Source organism: Cheilinus undulatus, linkage group 11 (genome assembly GCF_018320785.1).
Source record: "Cheilinus undulatus linkage group 11, ASM1832078v1, whole genome shotgun sequence".
NCBI lineage: Eukaryota > Metazoa > Chordata > Actinopteri > Labriformes > Labridae > Cheilinus > Cheilinus undulatus.
Window position 1 is genome coordinate 15622620 of NC_054875.1, and position 17891 is coordinate 15640510.

Consider the following 17891-nt stretch of genomic DNA (forward strand, 5'->3'; position numbering starts at 1 on the left):
GGACTTTTTCTGAACATTTAAAAACCTTATCAACACAAGTGGACAAAAATGCTTTCTTTATGCAAATGTTTGTTCATATTAACAACCCAAAACAAATGCAGATAATGTTCAAAACATTCTCTAGACTCAGCTCAAAGACACTGAATGCTCCAAAAATATGCTGAGAGCATAACATGGTAAATTCAAGCCCAACAAGGACAACAGATGGAGATACTGACCTTAATGTAACATTACTGAATAATACCACAATGTAGTTTAACTTCAGACTTCTAGAAGTTACTCCTATGCTCTCAGCAGCTTAACACAGAACAACAGATCTCATCATCACACAAATACATAAAGAACATGGTCAGTGAAGTTTAAATGACTTAAAGATCATTACTGGGAGAAGTCAAGTGTCTGCTGAGAGCTCAGCAGTAAGGCACAGACACATCTAATGGTGTTTCACTGTTCTGATGTGGTCAGAGGTGAGTAAGGTGGACACATCTGCCCTACTCAAGAGAAAAAGCAAGTAATTACTTTAAAAATGTCTGCTATTATTAATCATCTTTTTATTTTCAAATTAAAAATGCTCAAATGTAAAATAAATGCTGACAGTAAGAAATTACTGTCATCAGTCCAGCAGATTTACTGGAATGATGTCAATAAACACACATGTGAAGCTGCTTTTCAAAACACATGAACACACAAAGTAAAAGAAGTCTCAGTGGAGAACTTTTAAGGTGTAGTAAGAGGACTTAACCATGTTTTCATTCTTCAGAAAATAGAAGAGCTACAGATTTAATCTCATTTTTTTTTCTTCATTAACAAGGGGGACCAGTCTAGTAATGCTTTTTAGCTTATATTATGATACTCTACAGAGCTCATTCACTGCTTTACTCTCAGGCTCACCTGTAACACTTCTGCTCCCCTGTCACACACCAGCCTCTGCTGCTCTGTCCCCTCCTCCTTCCCATGATAGCTGTATATTCACCAGTGTCAGACCGTCTCCTATAGGGACTGCAGAGTCTTTGACAGTTTTGCAGCATCTTGATTGACTATTTGTTTAATTTGGCATTTATGTATAATTCCAGTCGATCTTTTTAGCACATAAGATTTGTATCTTCTGAATACTTTCACTTTTAATCAGAAGCAGAGTGGGGATGGGAGAGGGGGTAAACAGACATTTAGGAGACGTGATCAGACCAGTCAAAACTCAATATAAAGGGGCAGCACCACTTTGGAGCCGGTACATAATGGAAATTAAAAAAAGGAATAAATCATACTGGCCCAAAAGTGCGTCGACCCACCAAGAAATGCCTGGTATGCCAGATAGCGAGTCCATTCCTGCTTGCAGAGTTTTCTGAGCATCTCCGTTGTAAACAATCCAACATGGCTAGGGGGGCGGTTCTCTGCTTTGGCGGTGTGTTCGGCCAGTGAGTGGTACGGGCTATTTAAGACCCTACGAACTCCTGGTAACTCACTTCATGTCGACAGTAGGAGAAATTAACTTCAGTCTTATCTGGCATGATCTGAAAGCTGAACCTGCCATTCAAAAGTGTCTGTCTTGTATCCATTTCTGCCCGCTTGCACTGCATCATGACAGTGCCACTTCCCGATATGGCAAACTACGGGGTGGGTTGAGGGTCACACAGGACACGCATGCGTTAATCGTGCAACAAAAAAATAGCGGCGTTAAAAGAAATTTGAGTTAATGCAACATTAACACGTTAACTTTGACAGCCCTACTAAATATAGGAAGAGGGTTGTTGCTGGCATTACCTGGTATTACCTGCTGGTATTTATGTAGTATGGAGGACTCAGCTGCATGTTACCAATGCTGAGAGCTAGTTAATGTCAGCAGTGTGACTGATGAGCTATGACCTACACATCCACTGCTGGATTAACAGTAACGGAGCGGGTGGAGAGGATGCACAGGAGAAACTGTGTTTTTATTATGATATATCCAATAGTTAGGTCTACATCTGCTCTCTTTGTAAAATGTTTTTGGATAACTTTGATTATAAATTGGTATCACACAAATGGAGTCCTATTGATTGATCAATTGATTTATTGATTGATAAGCAACTCGGCTTGCTGAGCTCAAACTTGCTATGTTACTCAGAATGAAGGAAAGTATGCTATGAAGATTTTCATGTTTTGAATTGATTAAAAGTCTTAAGAGTCAGTGATAGTTGTTCTGACTTGAACAGATGTTTCCTCTCACCCACAGTGAATACAGTCTCTAATAATGAAATCAAGTCTATAAGGCAGCCAATAATCAACATTCAACTGATTTTTGTCCCTGGGGTGCAAAGAAAGATTAAAAACAGGCCTTTCATACAAAATAGAATTATCAAAACTAGAAAAGCACTCGGAGAGTGCAGACCTCCACCATTAGCCCTATCTCCCAGTAGTAAAGAATTCTTTTAAAAAATTCCTGGATCCAGATGGTGATCTGGATCACTCCCAAAATCTAATTGGTTCTTCCTTATGCCATTTTTGACATTTCCTGAAAATTTCATCAAAATCCGTCCATAACTTTTTGATTTACATTGCTAACAAACTAACTTACAAACTAACTAACCCTGCCGATCACATAACCTCCTTGGCAGAGGTAAGTATATACAACCTTTCTGTGTGCTCAGATGCAACATAATAACATTGCCCAATACACAACCATAGAAAACAAGAATAACATAAATAAGACTACTCTAAAGGCCTTGACTAAATTGGATGGGAATGCAATCTCCAACAACAGCCACAAGTGTGCAAGCAGTCCTTTAGGCATGTTGGAGCTCAGGTCGAGTAGGCCCTCCTCCTCTTGGGTGATCATTTCATCACATGGCTCCACCAGTAAGTTGAGTGGATTTCCAGCTCACTGAAGCCTTACAATTTTCTCTCCAAAATAATTGTCAAAGTGCACCCGCAGCTACTTGAATTTTGCAGAGGCCACCTGATGTGCATGGGCAAAGGATGGCTACAACACATTCTCAAAAATGTCCTACTAGATTGCAACTTTTTGACTTTTTTACTGGGCCTTGTTCCACACCACAAATCCAACTTTTCCCTGATTGGATTGTAGTTCAGGAATAATCCTTTTGAACACATCAATCAGCCTAACCCTGCCCTTCAACCTCTCCTCTGTGTGTTTGATCAAAGGAGAGTTTATTTGGGCGAGAAATGCGTGACCTCCCCATGCCCGTACACACAGGCGGTAAAAACCTTTTTAGGGGACGAGCAGAAAAAGAGAGCACCAATCTAATCACTGAGGAGGGAAAACAGATGATGGCAACCCTTCATTGTCCTTGCTTCTAGTCAATGTGGTTATCTTTTAATGAAGTCATTCCAGGCTGAGGTGTGAGCTGGCACAAAATGACAAAACAGAAACTCCACCTGGACATTTAGCTCTTTGATGTAGTGCACATAAATAATTAGCTTTGAGCAGTTGGCCACATTGATGGACTTGTCAAATTGAATGGAGAATAAGAGACTCTAACGTATAATGCCCAACAGCTGCTGCTTCACATCCAATGCAGTGTCAAACATATGGGCTTGGCAGAGTTATCAGCAAAGGAACTTAGCCACCCTTGCACTGTGTTAAAGTTATTTGATACAAGGTTAAACTTTCCTTGCAATTTGAAGTTTTTCTCTGGTCTTCAGTTTTTCTTTTAAGTTCTCTACTTAAAACTCAAGCAGCTAAGAAGTCATGATTTAAGGCTCTGATTTTAGATGCCTTTAGGGTATAAAGGGACTCCTGCTTTCATAAGCAAACATTTCTTTACAAACAGTGTAGACTTGATGTACCAGAAGACCTGATTCTAGTAAATACCAACTTAGAATATACAGTGCATTCAGAAAGTATTCAGACCCTCTTTGCATTTTTTCAACTTCATTATGTTGTAGCCTGATGCTACAATTGTTTAAATTGATTTTTATTCCTATTAATCCACAGTCAGAACCCTGTAATGGCAGAGGGAAAACAGAATTTAAGATTTTTTTTAAAAAAATTTTTAAAACAAGAAATGAAATATCACATTGACATAAAAGAAAAACTTGTGAAATTTAGCTCAGGTTCCTCCCATTTCTCTGGATCTTTGATGAGATGTTTCCACACCCTGATTAAATTCCACCTGTGATTGGACATGATTTGGAAAGGCACACACCTCTATATAGAAGATTTTGCAGCTGATGATGCATACCAGAGCAAAACTGAGGTCAAAGAAGCTGGCTGTAGAACTCAGAGGTAGGATTGTTGCAAGGCGCAGAGGGAGGCTACATAAAAATTCTGCTGCAATCAAGGTTCAGATGAAAGAAGTTTGGCTCAACCAGGACTCTTTCAAGAGCTGGTCACCTGGCCAAACTGAGCAATTAGGGGGAGAGGGGCCTTCATAAGAGAGGTGACAAAAAACCTGATGGTCTCTCTGACTGAGCTCCAGAAATCATGTTTGGAGATAGGACAACATTCCAGAAGGACAACCATCAGTGGAGCCCTCCACTGATGTGGGCTCTATGGCAGAGTGGCTCAATGGAAAACTCTCCTCAGTGCAAATACATGAAAGATCAAAGTTTGCAAAAAAAAAAACAAAAAAAACAAAAACAAAACAAAGATAAAAATCAAGATCAAGAAAGTAATGTCTGGAAGAAACCAGGCACCACCCATCACCTGCAGAATATCACCCCACTAGTGAAACATGGTGATGGAAGCATCATGCTGTGGGGGTGTTTTTCAGCAGCAGGGACTGGGACACTGTTTGGCTTGAGGGAAAGCTGAATGAAGCACAGTACAGAGATATCATCAATGAAAACCTGTTCCACAGCACTCAGGACCTCTGACTGGATCAAAGGTTCAGCTTTGAACATGACCACACAGCAGAGACAACACAGGAGTGGTTTGGGACAACTTTGTAAATGTGCTAGAGTGGGTCAGCCAGAGAGCCCTGACCTGGAACCTATCAAACATCTCTGACGAGACCTAAATGGCTGTCCACAGCCGGTCTGCATCAAAATTGACTAAGCATGAGAGGAAATGCAAAGAAGAATGGCAGAAAATCCCCCAATCCAGGAATGCAAAGTTTGCTGCTTCATATAAAAAAAAATGATTCAAGGCTGTAACTGCTGCCAAAGGTAATTCAACTAAGTATAAAGTAAGGGGTCCGGATACTTATGTCAATGTGATATTTCAGTATTTTATATTAAAAAAAAACTGTTTTCAGTTTGTCATGATGGGGTACTGAGTGTAGATTAATGAAAATAAAATATTTAAAGATTCATATTTGATTGTAAAAGATTATAGCATCAGACTGCAACATAACAAGATTGAATAAAGGGAAGGGGGTCTGAATATTTTCTGAATGCACTGCACATCTTTGTTTATTCTGAGCTTCTGCTTGCAAGAACTTTTTTCTTTAGATAACCAAAATGAAGTTCAAGACACTTAATTTGCATGGATTTTTAACAGAAAAATGTATAAAGCTTGGGAACTAACATAAAAATGGTGCTATGATATAGCACACGAGAAAACAAAATAACAAGCAATCTTACTTAGGTATTATGTCGTGAGCTTATAATGAATAATGGTTAGTTTGTTTATATCATCCTCACCTAATTATGAAGTATTGGTTATTGTGTTTGTGCCATGTCTTCAGCTAAATAGTGAGTAATGCTGAATTTGTTTTGTTGGAACAGTTTTGTGTAGTACTTTATGATTGTGTTACAGGTGGTGACAGAGGTTTTCTCTGGAAGTAGCCACAACTCTTTGGCAAATTTTACTCTGTATCTGCTGCCATCTCTCCTCAATCCCCAAATAGCAGAGGAGCTATTTATTTTCACCGTGCAGTCTTTCCTCATTCCTGTCTCCTGTCTTGTCCATCATATTAGCTAACGTCTCTGTCATACTCTGATCAATACATCAACTCTCCCTCAGGGCATGTATTCTGGAAAAGTCCAGACCAGTCCAGTTAAATATCATAATTGGGTTTTATCTGCTGCTCGTCCTTGCTTTGCGTGTAAATGTACAATCAAATTGCACTGGAGTATATTTTGTTAGTTGGAGCTTCTGATTGGCCAAATGTTGCACGTTGACAGAATGATGAAATGCATGGTTTGTGTATACAAAATGTGCGTTTTTTTATTAACTCATTGCCTGTTTGGCATCCTTTGAGATGAGTGCATTGCACATTTTCATGTTGCGATGCTAAGTAAGACGTGTTTTATTGTTCAGCTCTGATAACACACAAAAGACGACAGCATATTTTGGCAAAGTAGATGGTATGCCAGTTCTCTATGGGCAGCTATTTTGTGGGTGATTCCACATCATGGACATTGCAAACATGTATAGTGTGATGGAAAATGATGCAAAACCTTGTATTTGCCCAACATAAAGCATCTGGAAGCATCTGTGTTTGGACATGACCTGTTCTGGGGCTAAAAGAGACATCTGGACTTCAGTTTTAGGGCCCTGCAATAAGCTATGTGTGGGACAAGAGGTTCGACTTATGACCTGTTATTAGGGATGCACGATATTACTGGTTTGGTATCGGTATCGGCAGATATTAGCTTAAGAAGGCAAATATCGGTATCGGCGGGTATCAAATTTTATGAAAATTAAATATATATACTTTTTATATTTACATCAGATATTTTGCCAGTATATTTTAGCATATATCTACTGTAATTTTTTTTCCATGTATACTAATAAATTAGTGGAGTTTTAGACTGAACCAACAGACCTATGTCAGTTGAGGTCTTTTTCTTTATTTGTCCTCATTCTTTAAACTTAAAAGTGTTTTTAAGGTCATCCTCAAACCTTAAAGTGTGTCCAAAAGGACTGAAATTTCGCGTCTGAAAAGCATATTTAAATATTGATATCAGCTAAAATGAATCTGTAAATATTGCCATATCGGGAATCCAATATTGTGCTTTCTCATGGTGGCATCTCAAATAAGAATTTCACACTTCCTTTTAAAGATTTCCAAGAGCTTATTATATGAAATGATCATGTCAAATTATGTTTGATTGACTTTATGTTCTCACTTTCACTAGGTGATGCTCTGCTCAGGCCTCAGCTGCTCAAGATGCTGCCCTTCTCCCTGCACAGACTGACCATCTCCCTCCAGCCGTCCCTGGAGAAGTTTGAGAGCAGGCTGCTGCAGCTGATCAATGCAGACTGCCATAACACAGTAAGACCAGTCTTCCAGAACACACACAGCCTTGATAGTCCATGCACATGACACATTGAGGACAGTGCTGAGTTTGTCATGAGGGTGGTTCCACCTTTTTTAAATGTCTTTTGATCCATTTTCTCAGACCACAGCATGAACATATTAAACCCTTTATATGTAAATAGAACGCTTGAATGAAAAAAAAAAAATAAAACAAATGACCTTATATTTTATACAAATGCACATTCACAATCCTGATAACATTTCATCCCTCAGGGATAACAGTTCACTACACTCCTTAAATTAAAGACTGCCTCAATGGCCTTGATACACTGCTGCTAAGATTATTTTCTCCAGCCGTATGCTTTCCTTTATCTCACTTTCCATTTCTTTAGTGTGCAAGCACAAGCCATTTTACAGCTGCCACTGCAATTTAAGGCACATCACCTACCAAACTAAATGGAGCTTATCTTTTCTGCTCCCTTTTTCTTGTCTATGGAAACCCAGATGGGTAACCGTATATGACAGGTGTAGCTATGGACTAGCAATTATTTGTACAGTGGCTTTGCATAGGCCTATCTGTTCACTTCAGCCTAAGTGAGATGTGTCTTTTGAGGGGATGAGAATTAATATGACAGTGCTGTCACTCTTAATCTTACTCCTGCTGCGCTTTGATACTGCAGGCCAGATCCTCAAACTCATCTCAGGGGCTCAAGAGAATGTTCAGAGTTTATTGTTGAGCAAATGGCAGGCTGACATATACTATACATTATTTTTTCAGATAAATCCTTGTCATTATGCTTTTCATTCACTAACCTTAGCCTCTTGACCGTGGTCTCTTGGGGAATTTTTCCATCCAAATATTTGATGAATAATATGTCTGGCTGTGCTTTTTATTGTACTGAAGGGGAAACAATCTGTCAGATTAATTTATTTAGCAAGCAGGAAAGCAACAACAAAAATGATCTCATGATACTTAATTTCTCCATTTTTTAAGGTTAGCATCAATTCTACTACTTTCCACTCACTTTGCTGACTTTTATATAGTCTAATAAATAAACGAAACCTGAAGGTATGCAGTTCAATGACAATTTGATTTTATAGTTAATGTGCCAGCTGCCTGCCATATAACCCTGTTACTGCAATAAACCCTGCCAAGGACTGCATAGCTTTGATAAGCTGGCATTTGCCAAATTTCTACACTCTTAAGCCATTTGTCCATATTTGGACAAAGGTAATATTATTACCTCTGGAGCGAGAACTCCATAAATGCTGGAGAAAACCACCAGTGTCAAGGCTTTGAAATGACAGTAAACAATCAGTGTGTGGCATAATTTTAAAATACTTGAGTATTCATTAATTCTTGGAAAACTCTAAGTCTTTATCACTCCTGAATTTTTTTTCCCCTTTATTTTCATCAGCATTTGATTGTAATTTTTCTACTGCCAGAGTGTATCTGTAGTGCTTCTAAATGCCTACCTGCCATTTCATTACAAAAGAGGAAGAAAACAAGGCTTTGCAGAACTAATTTTGCCTCTTTTAACTTAAGAAACACTCTTTTACTAGTTCTTATTAACCACTTTGAATTCCAGGGAAATTAGTCAAAATGCTCACCCAGGAATATACAAATTAAATTAAATTCTGTCTTTAAACCATCTGGAGTACAAGAACAAGCAAGTTGTCTTTAGAAAGGTAACACTGAAGTCCCTTCACCAACAGTCAGGCTCACTGTAGATTTGAACATTTCTGCAGGTATTTACAACTGATATTTTGGCTGCAAGAACCTGCGTATGTCAGCCATAAATATTGGCAATATGAACAAGCAAGTTAGAGGAGTTTCAGGCTGGACTAACAGACCCACATCAGCTGAAGTCTGTTTCTATATTCATTATAATTCCTTACATTTTAAAGTGTAACCTACATACAGATATATATGTTGATATTGATGAATATTAATTTCTTAATGCCGGCATATCAGATGTTAGTAAAAATCCAATATCATGCATCCCTAATACTTCTGTGTTTAAGTCTGTGCTTTTATTTTTATTTATTTATTTATTTATCCATTTATTTGTCAGGGACAATACATAAGCATTGCTGCATTTAATCACAGTGCAACCGATGCAATGTGTAAAAGACTTCTAGCCATGACTAATTTGCAGTCCTTGTCCCTGGTTAGGCTTTTATGCCTTTATTTACAGAGATAGGAAGGTTGGAAACAGGGTTAGTCAATTGTCATGCGGGAAAGGAGCCATAGGCTGGACTTGAACCCGGGCTGCTCATGTACAAAGGGCACAACCGAACCGCCAGGCCATCTGCGCTGTTTCATCAGTGTTTTCAGAGCTAATGTAGGTGAATGAGGCTCTCTGGTTATAAATTATATGCATGTGGGTAACGTGTGTTGGAAGGTGGTGGTGGTTTTTATTCATAACTTTGATTGAAATGAGCAGCCCTAGTAAATAAAGCAATGTATGAGGTAAAGGTTGGCTAAATCCTTTAATTTATATGGTCCATGTGTGCAGTCTTTATATAGTATTATTTTACTGGATAAAACTCCCCCTGGTTTGTATTCTAAAGAGTTGGATGCTAGGATTGTAGCTGCATCTTTGTGCACTGATAAATCTGCATCAGCTGGTGTTTTTACAGTATAAGCCACCAAAATGCTTGTCTGTGTCCTTGAGGTCTTACAAAGTTGTCAAGGGCATTTCTTCCTTGTGAAGAATTTGTATTGCCATTTCAATTTTGAAATTCAGCATTCTTTACACCCATGTTTACTAGCCTCTCTTTTTCTGTTCTTGTGCAAACAGCAATTCAGTCTGCTATTGTCCAGCAGCAAATCTTTGTGTGTCACCGTCACTGTATCAGTCACCCTGTTTCCACAGGAAACCCAATGTAACTTGAAGTAATAAGACAGCATATGAGCACCAATGTAATCTGGTTAGTCCAGACCTACCCTCCATTTTCTTCACTTCTAATTAATATAATACTGAACCTCTAATGTGACCTTGCCCAGGGCCAACATCAGACCCTTGTGGCAGGGTGCTGTTCTTTTATGAGTCCAAATTTGCTTCCCTCTGAGAACTGCAGATATAACCTCAGGAGGAAGTCAGTTCTTTAGGGACTACTGAGCCTATTTAAATTTAGTTATACTTAAAGGGAGGCTTTATGGAGAATAGACCATCCCCAATGATGCCCTGCTCCAGTACAGTCAATCCAAGATTCCCCTCATGGAAGCAGCAATTTCAGTCTCATGAAGGGCCTGGATTATGTGACTAAAAAAAGGACTAGTGAGCTAAACTAATGCATTACTTTATAAATGGACTTGAGAAAAATCCTAATTTAATTGTCGGAATGAAATACAATTTCCAGGCCCATTTTGTAATTCCAAATGTGCAAAGCCCACAGACAGCACCACCCTCAGGACAATGACCATTTAAGCCGTTAAAGTGGCAGCTAGTGGGGCTTAAACTTTTTATTTTTTGCCAAAGCTTTTGCATAGTGTTTCTTTGCAGTGAAGGGATGTTTGATATAGTGGGGGTGGGGATTATATTTGCAAAAATATATCGATTAAAACATGCACAGCAAGACTTGGTAACACACAACCCCAGTATGTGTTTGTATAGCCTTTAATGCTGGATGAAAAAACACATGCAGGGTAGTGCAAGGATGAAACACTTGTGATTTGAGAGGGAAATGCATAGACTATATGGACACAAGATAAAAGGCTACTGTTTCAAGATCAAATAATACATAAATAAATCATTATTCACATAAGAATGTAGCACTAATGAAGTGCTGCATATTTTCTGAATTAATAAACAATTCTCTGTCAGAGTCAGCAGGGGGAGGCACAAAGAAACTTTGCAGTTTTCAGATGTATCCTTCCTCTCTGTCTCTGTCTGTCTCTCTCTCTTTTCTCAATCCTCCTCTGTCTTTGTTTTTTCTCTTTGTCGCTCTTTCTTTCTCTGAAGATATTATGAAAGTTGCTGGAATATTTATAGGGACAATTGTGTCCGCACAAAATATTTATTGGGACATGGCGCTGCTGTTAAACAAAGCCTTTGAATGAAAAAAAGTACTGGTTAATTTGGAGGCTAATATCATATTTTTTTGTCATGATCAAATGAGGTTGCTTCTGTATCCCAAATATAGATATTGAAGTCCTTTGTCATTAGATATCATGATGGTTCATGATTGTTGAACATAAATTTTTCTGTTTAAAGAGTAACTGAACCCCACGGTTTAAGCTGAGGTGCCTTTACCTTTGAATTTGAAAAATACCTGTAGATTTTCATGCACAGAGCTCATGGTAAGAGGGGATAAGACACACCCACGATCCTCTTTCTACTGTCCCTATGAGCCACAACATCATTCAGTCCATGTTGCTTTATCAGGGTTTTTTTTTTTTTTTATGTCCTAACCATTGAGCCAGAGTGTTTCGCTAGACATTTTTCCCCCGCCGAAATGACTGTCAGTCCTCAAGAATTCTGGCCGTTTAGAACAAATAGCAGACATTTGTTTTTGATAGGCATGTGACCAAAACCAGCATTCAACAGTTTTAAGTACTGAAACAGAAACACTTTGAAACAGCCTAAAGCGGGACTGGGGACACATTTTTCTTTCTCAACTTCAACAAAGACTGAGACAGTCGATACAGAGCCGACAGTAAACTCGGGTGATTTTTACCCTGTTATTACAGCCTGCTTAACACTTATTACAGAATATACACCTACGTTTAACACATAAACAACAACAGCACGTTTGTTAGCATTAGCACAGTTAGGTATACGTTAGTTCATTAGCGCAGTGGCTGCAACCATAACTTAGTAGCTAACAACAGCCAAATACCTTTCTCCTCTGAAAACACCAACAAATTATTCAAACAAATAACAACTAGATACCCCCCCATTACAAATAAAAATTGAGTCTTACTGTCAATTATCCCATAATAGCCCTCATAATCTGATGAACTCAACTGTAACCTCTCCTCAAAACAGTAATCCAGAAGAAAGACAGAAATTTCTACTGAAGTTAGTTCAGTACAGTCCTCCTCTCCTTGTTGGCTCTTTCTACCTTGCTGCTGATGATTGGCCAGAAAACCCCAAGCATGACCACCCAGCTACAGGGATGTGAGATGGTACTCTTGCCATCGGCCCCAAGCAGTTCCATGCTGTTCTGCACAACGTGATTCTCTGGTGAATACAGTTCTACTTTATCTTAGAATTGGTCATAGATAAACTACAACTCTGCCCTGGTCTGTCCTCGTTCTGACCACTGCATTAGTGCTTGTGCTGCACTGCTATCTGCAGTTCCCTTTGTTTTCAATTCAAAGTCCTCCCATGCTGCTGCTTTTATTCAACCAGGAAAAAATCTCTTTTCAAGAGTGCCTTCGTTTGAGGTAATCCATGTTGATTGATGGATATTCATCACCTGAATTAACCATGTAATGTGCTGCCGACATAAACAACCCCAACACCGAACAGGGAGTAGGTTGTAGTAAAATAACTCTGAGTTTACATTGCTTTCAGTTCATTAAGGATTAAAGGATTCTTACAACATCGTAGTTATTCACTTTTCACTTAATGGCATATTTTCCAGCTATACATTTTGGCCATTAATATTAATATCTGGTAAATACTGGCTAAGGGACGAAGATGATTTTAAGTAGAAAACAGCAATATATGGTCATGTACAAGACACGAGCTCATTAGCTGTCAACCTTGTTTTTAAGAAAAACTGGACTTTTCTGCAATATTGGGTTAAAGTGCTACACTACCCACAGTCCAATAAAAATACAACAATGATTCTGATTGGTGGAGCCAGCCTTATCCTGCAATTATGGTTTTCAGCTGCTACTAATGAATTTAACAATCTGAGGGTCGGTAATTGCTGAGCACCACAGACAGATCGGCCAGTAGGAACAAAATCAGCTGTAGTAGCTGTTTTCAACCTGTAGAGGACAGTCACAAAATGTAGAATTTGAATACTTTATGCTCTAATGACAAGATTTGGACCCTGACTCGTTAACAATACTACTACAAGAACAAATCTGAGTTTGGTTAGTCTAATGAAAAACAAATGTGATGATGACAGTTTTACCACAGAAATGAGCTGATTCTAATACATTTCATAAATGTATATGAAATTGGGAGATTGTCTGGGCTTTCACATGGTTTTGTAGTATTACCATTAGTGCTGTTTACATGAAATGCATGACTCTGAGTCCCAATTAACAACAAACAACCAAAAGTTGGTAAAAACTTTGCCTTCCTTTTCCACTATGAGGTAAGTGACATGTCAGGTTTTTTTCTCTTGTGTGAGATGTGGGTTTTTTTTTTTTTTTAGATTTTCACAGCTAGCTTAAGTCGTGCACATCAGTTCAGTGTTGAAGACTTTTATAAATTAAGTGGTGTGACGACATTCTCATGTCTGTGAAAGGTGTTAATACACCCAGAAATCAGCTTGATTGCAGCTTTTAATTAAAGTGCACTTTTGTGTGTTGATGTGTGTGTGTGTGTGTGTGTGAAAGAGATAGACAGACAGAGAAAGAAAACGTGTGTGCGTGATCTGTGTGTGACCTTTAAAAGTGTGACTCCAGCTGGATTGTCATCAAGCTGTCTGCGAAGTGATGCTGACACCTCACCCGCCAACTCAGTTATACCGTTGTGGGAGCAAGTGTGTGTGTTTCTGCATGTGTGTGTGCTCTGACTCCATGCCAGTGAGTCTTTGCTTAAATTGGTATCGAGGCAGAAACCGGGGTGACGAAAATGAAGAGGAATGGGGCTGTGGATGAATGTACAGTGCGGCATGAGACGAATCCTTTATGCTCCCTGCTAGTCTGACATACAGTCTTCACATAATCTCCCCCTAAGTATGGCTATTTTTAGCCTGACAAACTATCACAGTGTGCCTCCTTTTTACAGTCCACTTTCCAATTTATTATACAGCCTGTGCCCTAGTTGACGTGCTTTTCATCTGAACTACAGTAGCTATTTCCATAGCTTCATGGCATATTTTAATGAGCAGGCTAATTTGAACTTCATTCCTGAATATTTCCATACACACCCTAACCTCCATATGTAAAAGACTCACACTTTTATTCTTCAGTGTAATTTAAAAATGTCTTCCTTCACAAGTTTGAATGAAGCTAAGAGGGTATATCACCTCAAATGACCTTTGGGCAACCGCTTACCTACATCTCCAATGAAAAATCACTCTTGAACAAAGGGCCCAGGATTGTGTCAGAAATTATGTAACATCTTGGCTTGTGATCAAAAGACATGAGAGAACAGAAGACAATGAAGAGGAGGAGAGGAGCAGACGAGGACCGAAGCCCCGCCGCAGGCAGAACAAAATGCCGTAGGCTGATTTAATGAATGGAGAAAGACACTGGCAACAAAAGCTCCAGGAAGTTTTCATTTGTCCTAAAAGAAGAAAACTCACTCAAAGTAGGGCTGCCCCTGTGGACGTTGTACTATAAAAAAAGACAAAGGAGGTTGAACATTTTGGAAATAGAAGGTGTCTTGCACATTTTTCTCTAAGGACAAAAGAGTTTGGCTGCAACTCTGAGTGCCCGCACCGTATCATAATTAGACCTGTAACCACTGGAACTGATGCAGTACAAAGGAATGGGTTTAATGCACTTGGCTCACATAAAATATTCATGAGATGCAGGTCTGTGTAATGCTTGATGATTTAATGATTAGACGAAATAAACTGCCGCTGCTAATGGACCCTTGAAATCACACAAGACAGAATGCACAGAAGTAAAAGAGGAAAAGTAGACTCTTAAACTTTAAAAGTCTGACATTGCTTTTCTGTTTTTCTCCAGTTTTTCCTCTGCTTAAGTCACTTATGATGGAAATCTGATGACACTGAATAAACTGACCTTATCGAGGCACTAAGTAGTGTTCAGATATACAGACCAGAGACAGTATCAGAGAGATCCATCAATCACTAGTAGGATCTCACCTTATTCATGTTTGACATTAATGTGAAGCTCATAGGCACCCCTGCTGCTTTTCTAAGGGCAGATAACATGCATGAATGCTATCCCAAACATTGCAGGTTCACTTAAAGTGATTCTGATATAAGTAGAATTTAAACCTAGTGATAAAAGAAGGATGATGTTCTTTCAGCCCTGTGTGACAAAGATCTTGTGCAAGAGAATCTACACAGTCTGGCGGCATGCTATTAGTCTGCAAAACCAATCAGTCAATTACAAATAAATCAGTACTTGTTTATGAGTTATACTGGTCTATATGGCACATTGTATTGGTTATTGATAAAAAAAATAAATAAATAAAACCATCAACTGATTCCACACAACTTAATTAACGTGTAAGACTCAAGCATTGCCTACTGATTGTTTCCCAAGGGCATACTGTTATGGACTGTCAAAGGGGGCCCTGTTTTTACACAGACTGATGTTGCTGCAGAAAATTAGCAGCTTATAGCTAGTACCTCTACTACATTCTAATATGAAAAATGCACATATCATTGAATGAACACTGTTGACATTTTTGCTAACTTTTTGCAATGTCAGCCAATTTCTGACCCAGTTTTTGAGTCGCAAAATTAGTGTTGAAGTCAGGCTACAAACTGTATCATACCCCTTCATTTGCCATGTACTGGTAGGGCACACTGAGCACTCACAGCCACGTTCAGAAAGTATTCAGACCCCCTTCACTTTTTCATTTTTTCATGTTGCAGCCCGATACTACAGTCATGTAGATTCATTTTTTTCTCTCTTTGATCTACACTCAGTACCCCATAATGACAAAGTGAAAATAAAATTTGAGGGTTTGTTTTTGCAAATGTATTAAAAAGAAAAATCTGAAATATCACAATGACATAAGTATTCAGACCTTTTACTCAGTACTTAGTTGAGGCACCTTTGGCAGCAATTACAGCCTTGAGTCTTTTTGAACTGAACACAACAAGCTTTGAACACCTGGGTTGGAGGATTTTCTACCAATCTTCTTTGCAAATCCTCTTAATCTCAGGTCGCGTTCATACCTGATAGTCCAGGGACTCGGCCTGTTTTGGAACAGAAATTGCAACATTGTTGCACTCTCCTTTGGTTTGGTTTGCATTCACACTGCTCTTTCTGGTCAAGTGGACCAAATCGTCTGAATACCTACAACCTCTGCCCGCTAGGGGTGCTGTCGCTACAAACGGCGACAAAGAAGAAAAGAAGGCGTGGAAGAAGATGAAACTCCTTCCGCCGGTCTTTTAAAAACACAGAACTTACGCTGTCTTGTGGTTTCTGCGCTTGCATTTCGGCATTATGAGCAGCCAGCAAGGTGGTGGGCTGTCCAGCATGTCGTCCTTTACACGAGACGAATAAATCAGCACGGACTACGATGCGTTGCCATGGATACCAAGATGCCAAGGGAGGTACCGACATGTATTTGAGCATATTAAATCACATACAAATCCATATATCATTACGGTTTATGCCTCATCCTGCCTTTGGTTCACAAGTTGGTCTGCTTTGCATTCACACCTCCAACGAACCGCACCAAGGTTCATTAGGGAGCGGACCGAGACCCCTGTTTCAAGCGGTCCAGAGTCCGCTTGTTTGGTCTGCAAGTTCAGTTCGTGTGAGCATTCACACCACTCGAAATGAACCGGACTATCCAGGAAAACGGACCAGAGTTCGGTTAAAGCAGACCAAACAGCTCTGGTGTGAACGCACCCTCGGCCAGGTTAGATGGGGAACATTGGGTCTGGCTGGGCCACTCTAGCTCATTTAAAAACTTGTCTCTAGGCCACTCCTTTGTTGTCTTGGCTGTGTGCTCAGGGTCCTTGTCATGTTAGAAAGTGAACCTTTGGCCCAGTCTGAGGTCCCAAGTGCTATGGAACAGGATTTCATTGAGGATATCTCGACTCTTCTCTTCATTCAGATTCCCCTCAACCCAACCAATCGCCCAGTCCCTGCTGCTAATAAACACCCCCACAGCATGATGCTGCCACCACAATGCTTTGATGTTGAGATGGTATTAGACAGGTGATGAGCGGTGCCTGGTTTCCTCAAGACATAACGTTTAGAATTGTTCAATCTTGGTTTCATCAAACCTGAGAATCTTATGTCTTTCAGGTGCTTTTTTGGCAAACTCCCAGCAGGCCTTCATGTATTTTGCACTAAGGAGAGGCTTCTGTCAAACTGCTCTGCTGTAAAGCTCAGATTGATGGAGGGCTGCAGAGATGATTGTCCTTCTGGAACTTTTTAACACACAGGATCTCTGGAGCTCAGTCAGAGTGACCATTGTGTTCTTGGTCAACTCTCTTACTAATGCCCTTCTCCCCCAATTTCATTTGGTCATCTGACCAGCTCTTGGAATAGTCTTAGTTGTGCCAAACTTCTGCTTTTCAATTTTATTTTATCCTCTGTGTCTTTCAATAATCCTTTCTCCGAGCCCAGTAGGCAGTTCCTCCGACCTCATGGCTTGATTTTTGCTCTAATATGCATTGTCAGCTGTGAGGCCTTCTGAAAAGAGGTATGCACATTTCTAAATCATGTCCAATCAATTTGATTTACCACAGGTGGACTCTAATCAAGGTGTAGAAACATCTCAGCAAAGATCCAGAGAAATGGGGAGGCACCTGAGCAGGGCTGTTTAGTAGAACAGGCTGGTTCGCGTACAGACCATCACTTACCGTACAAGATTTATTCAGTTGGTAGTGCATTACTGTTTCAATTGAGAGTATTTTTTTTGAAGATTTTTGATATGTGAAAGAGGCACA

At 39.5% G+C, this 17891-nt stretch overlaps 1 protein-coding gene across 1 annotated transcript in view; it reads left to right on the forward strand.

The window, feature by feature from the left end:
* Window positions 1-17891, forward strand: part of nphp4 (nephronophthisis 4) — a 312689-nt gene that overhangs the window by 72019 nt on the left and 222779 nt on the right. Inside the window, exon 6 of the mRNA XM_041799567.1 lies at window positions 7024-7160. Coding sequence (XP_041655501.1) covers window positions 7024-7160 — 137 coding nt within the window. The remainder of the gene's footprint in view (window positions 1-7023; window positions 7161-17891) is intronic.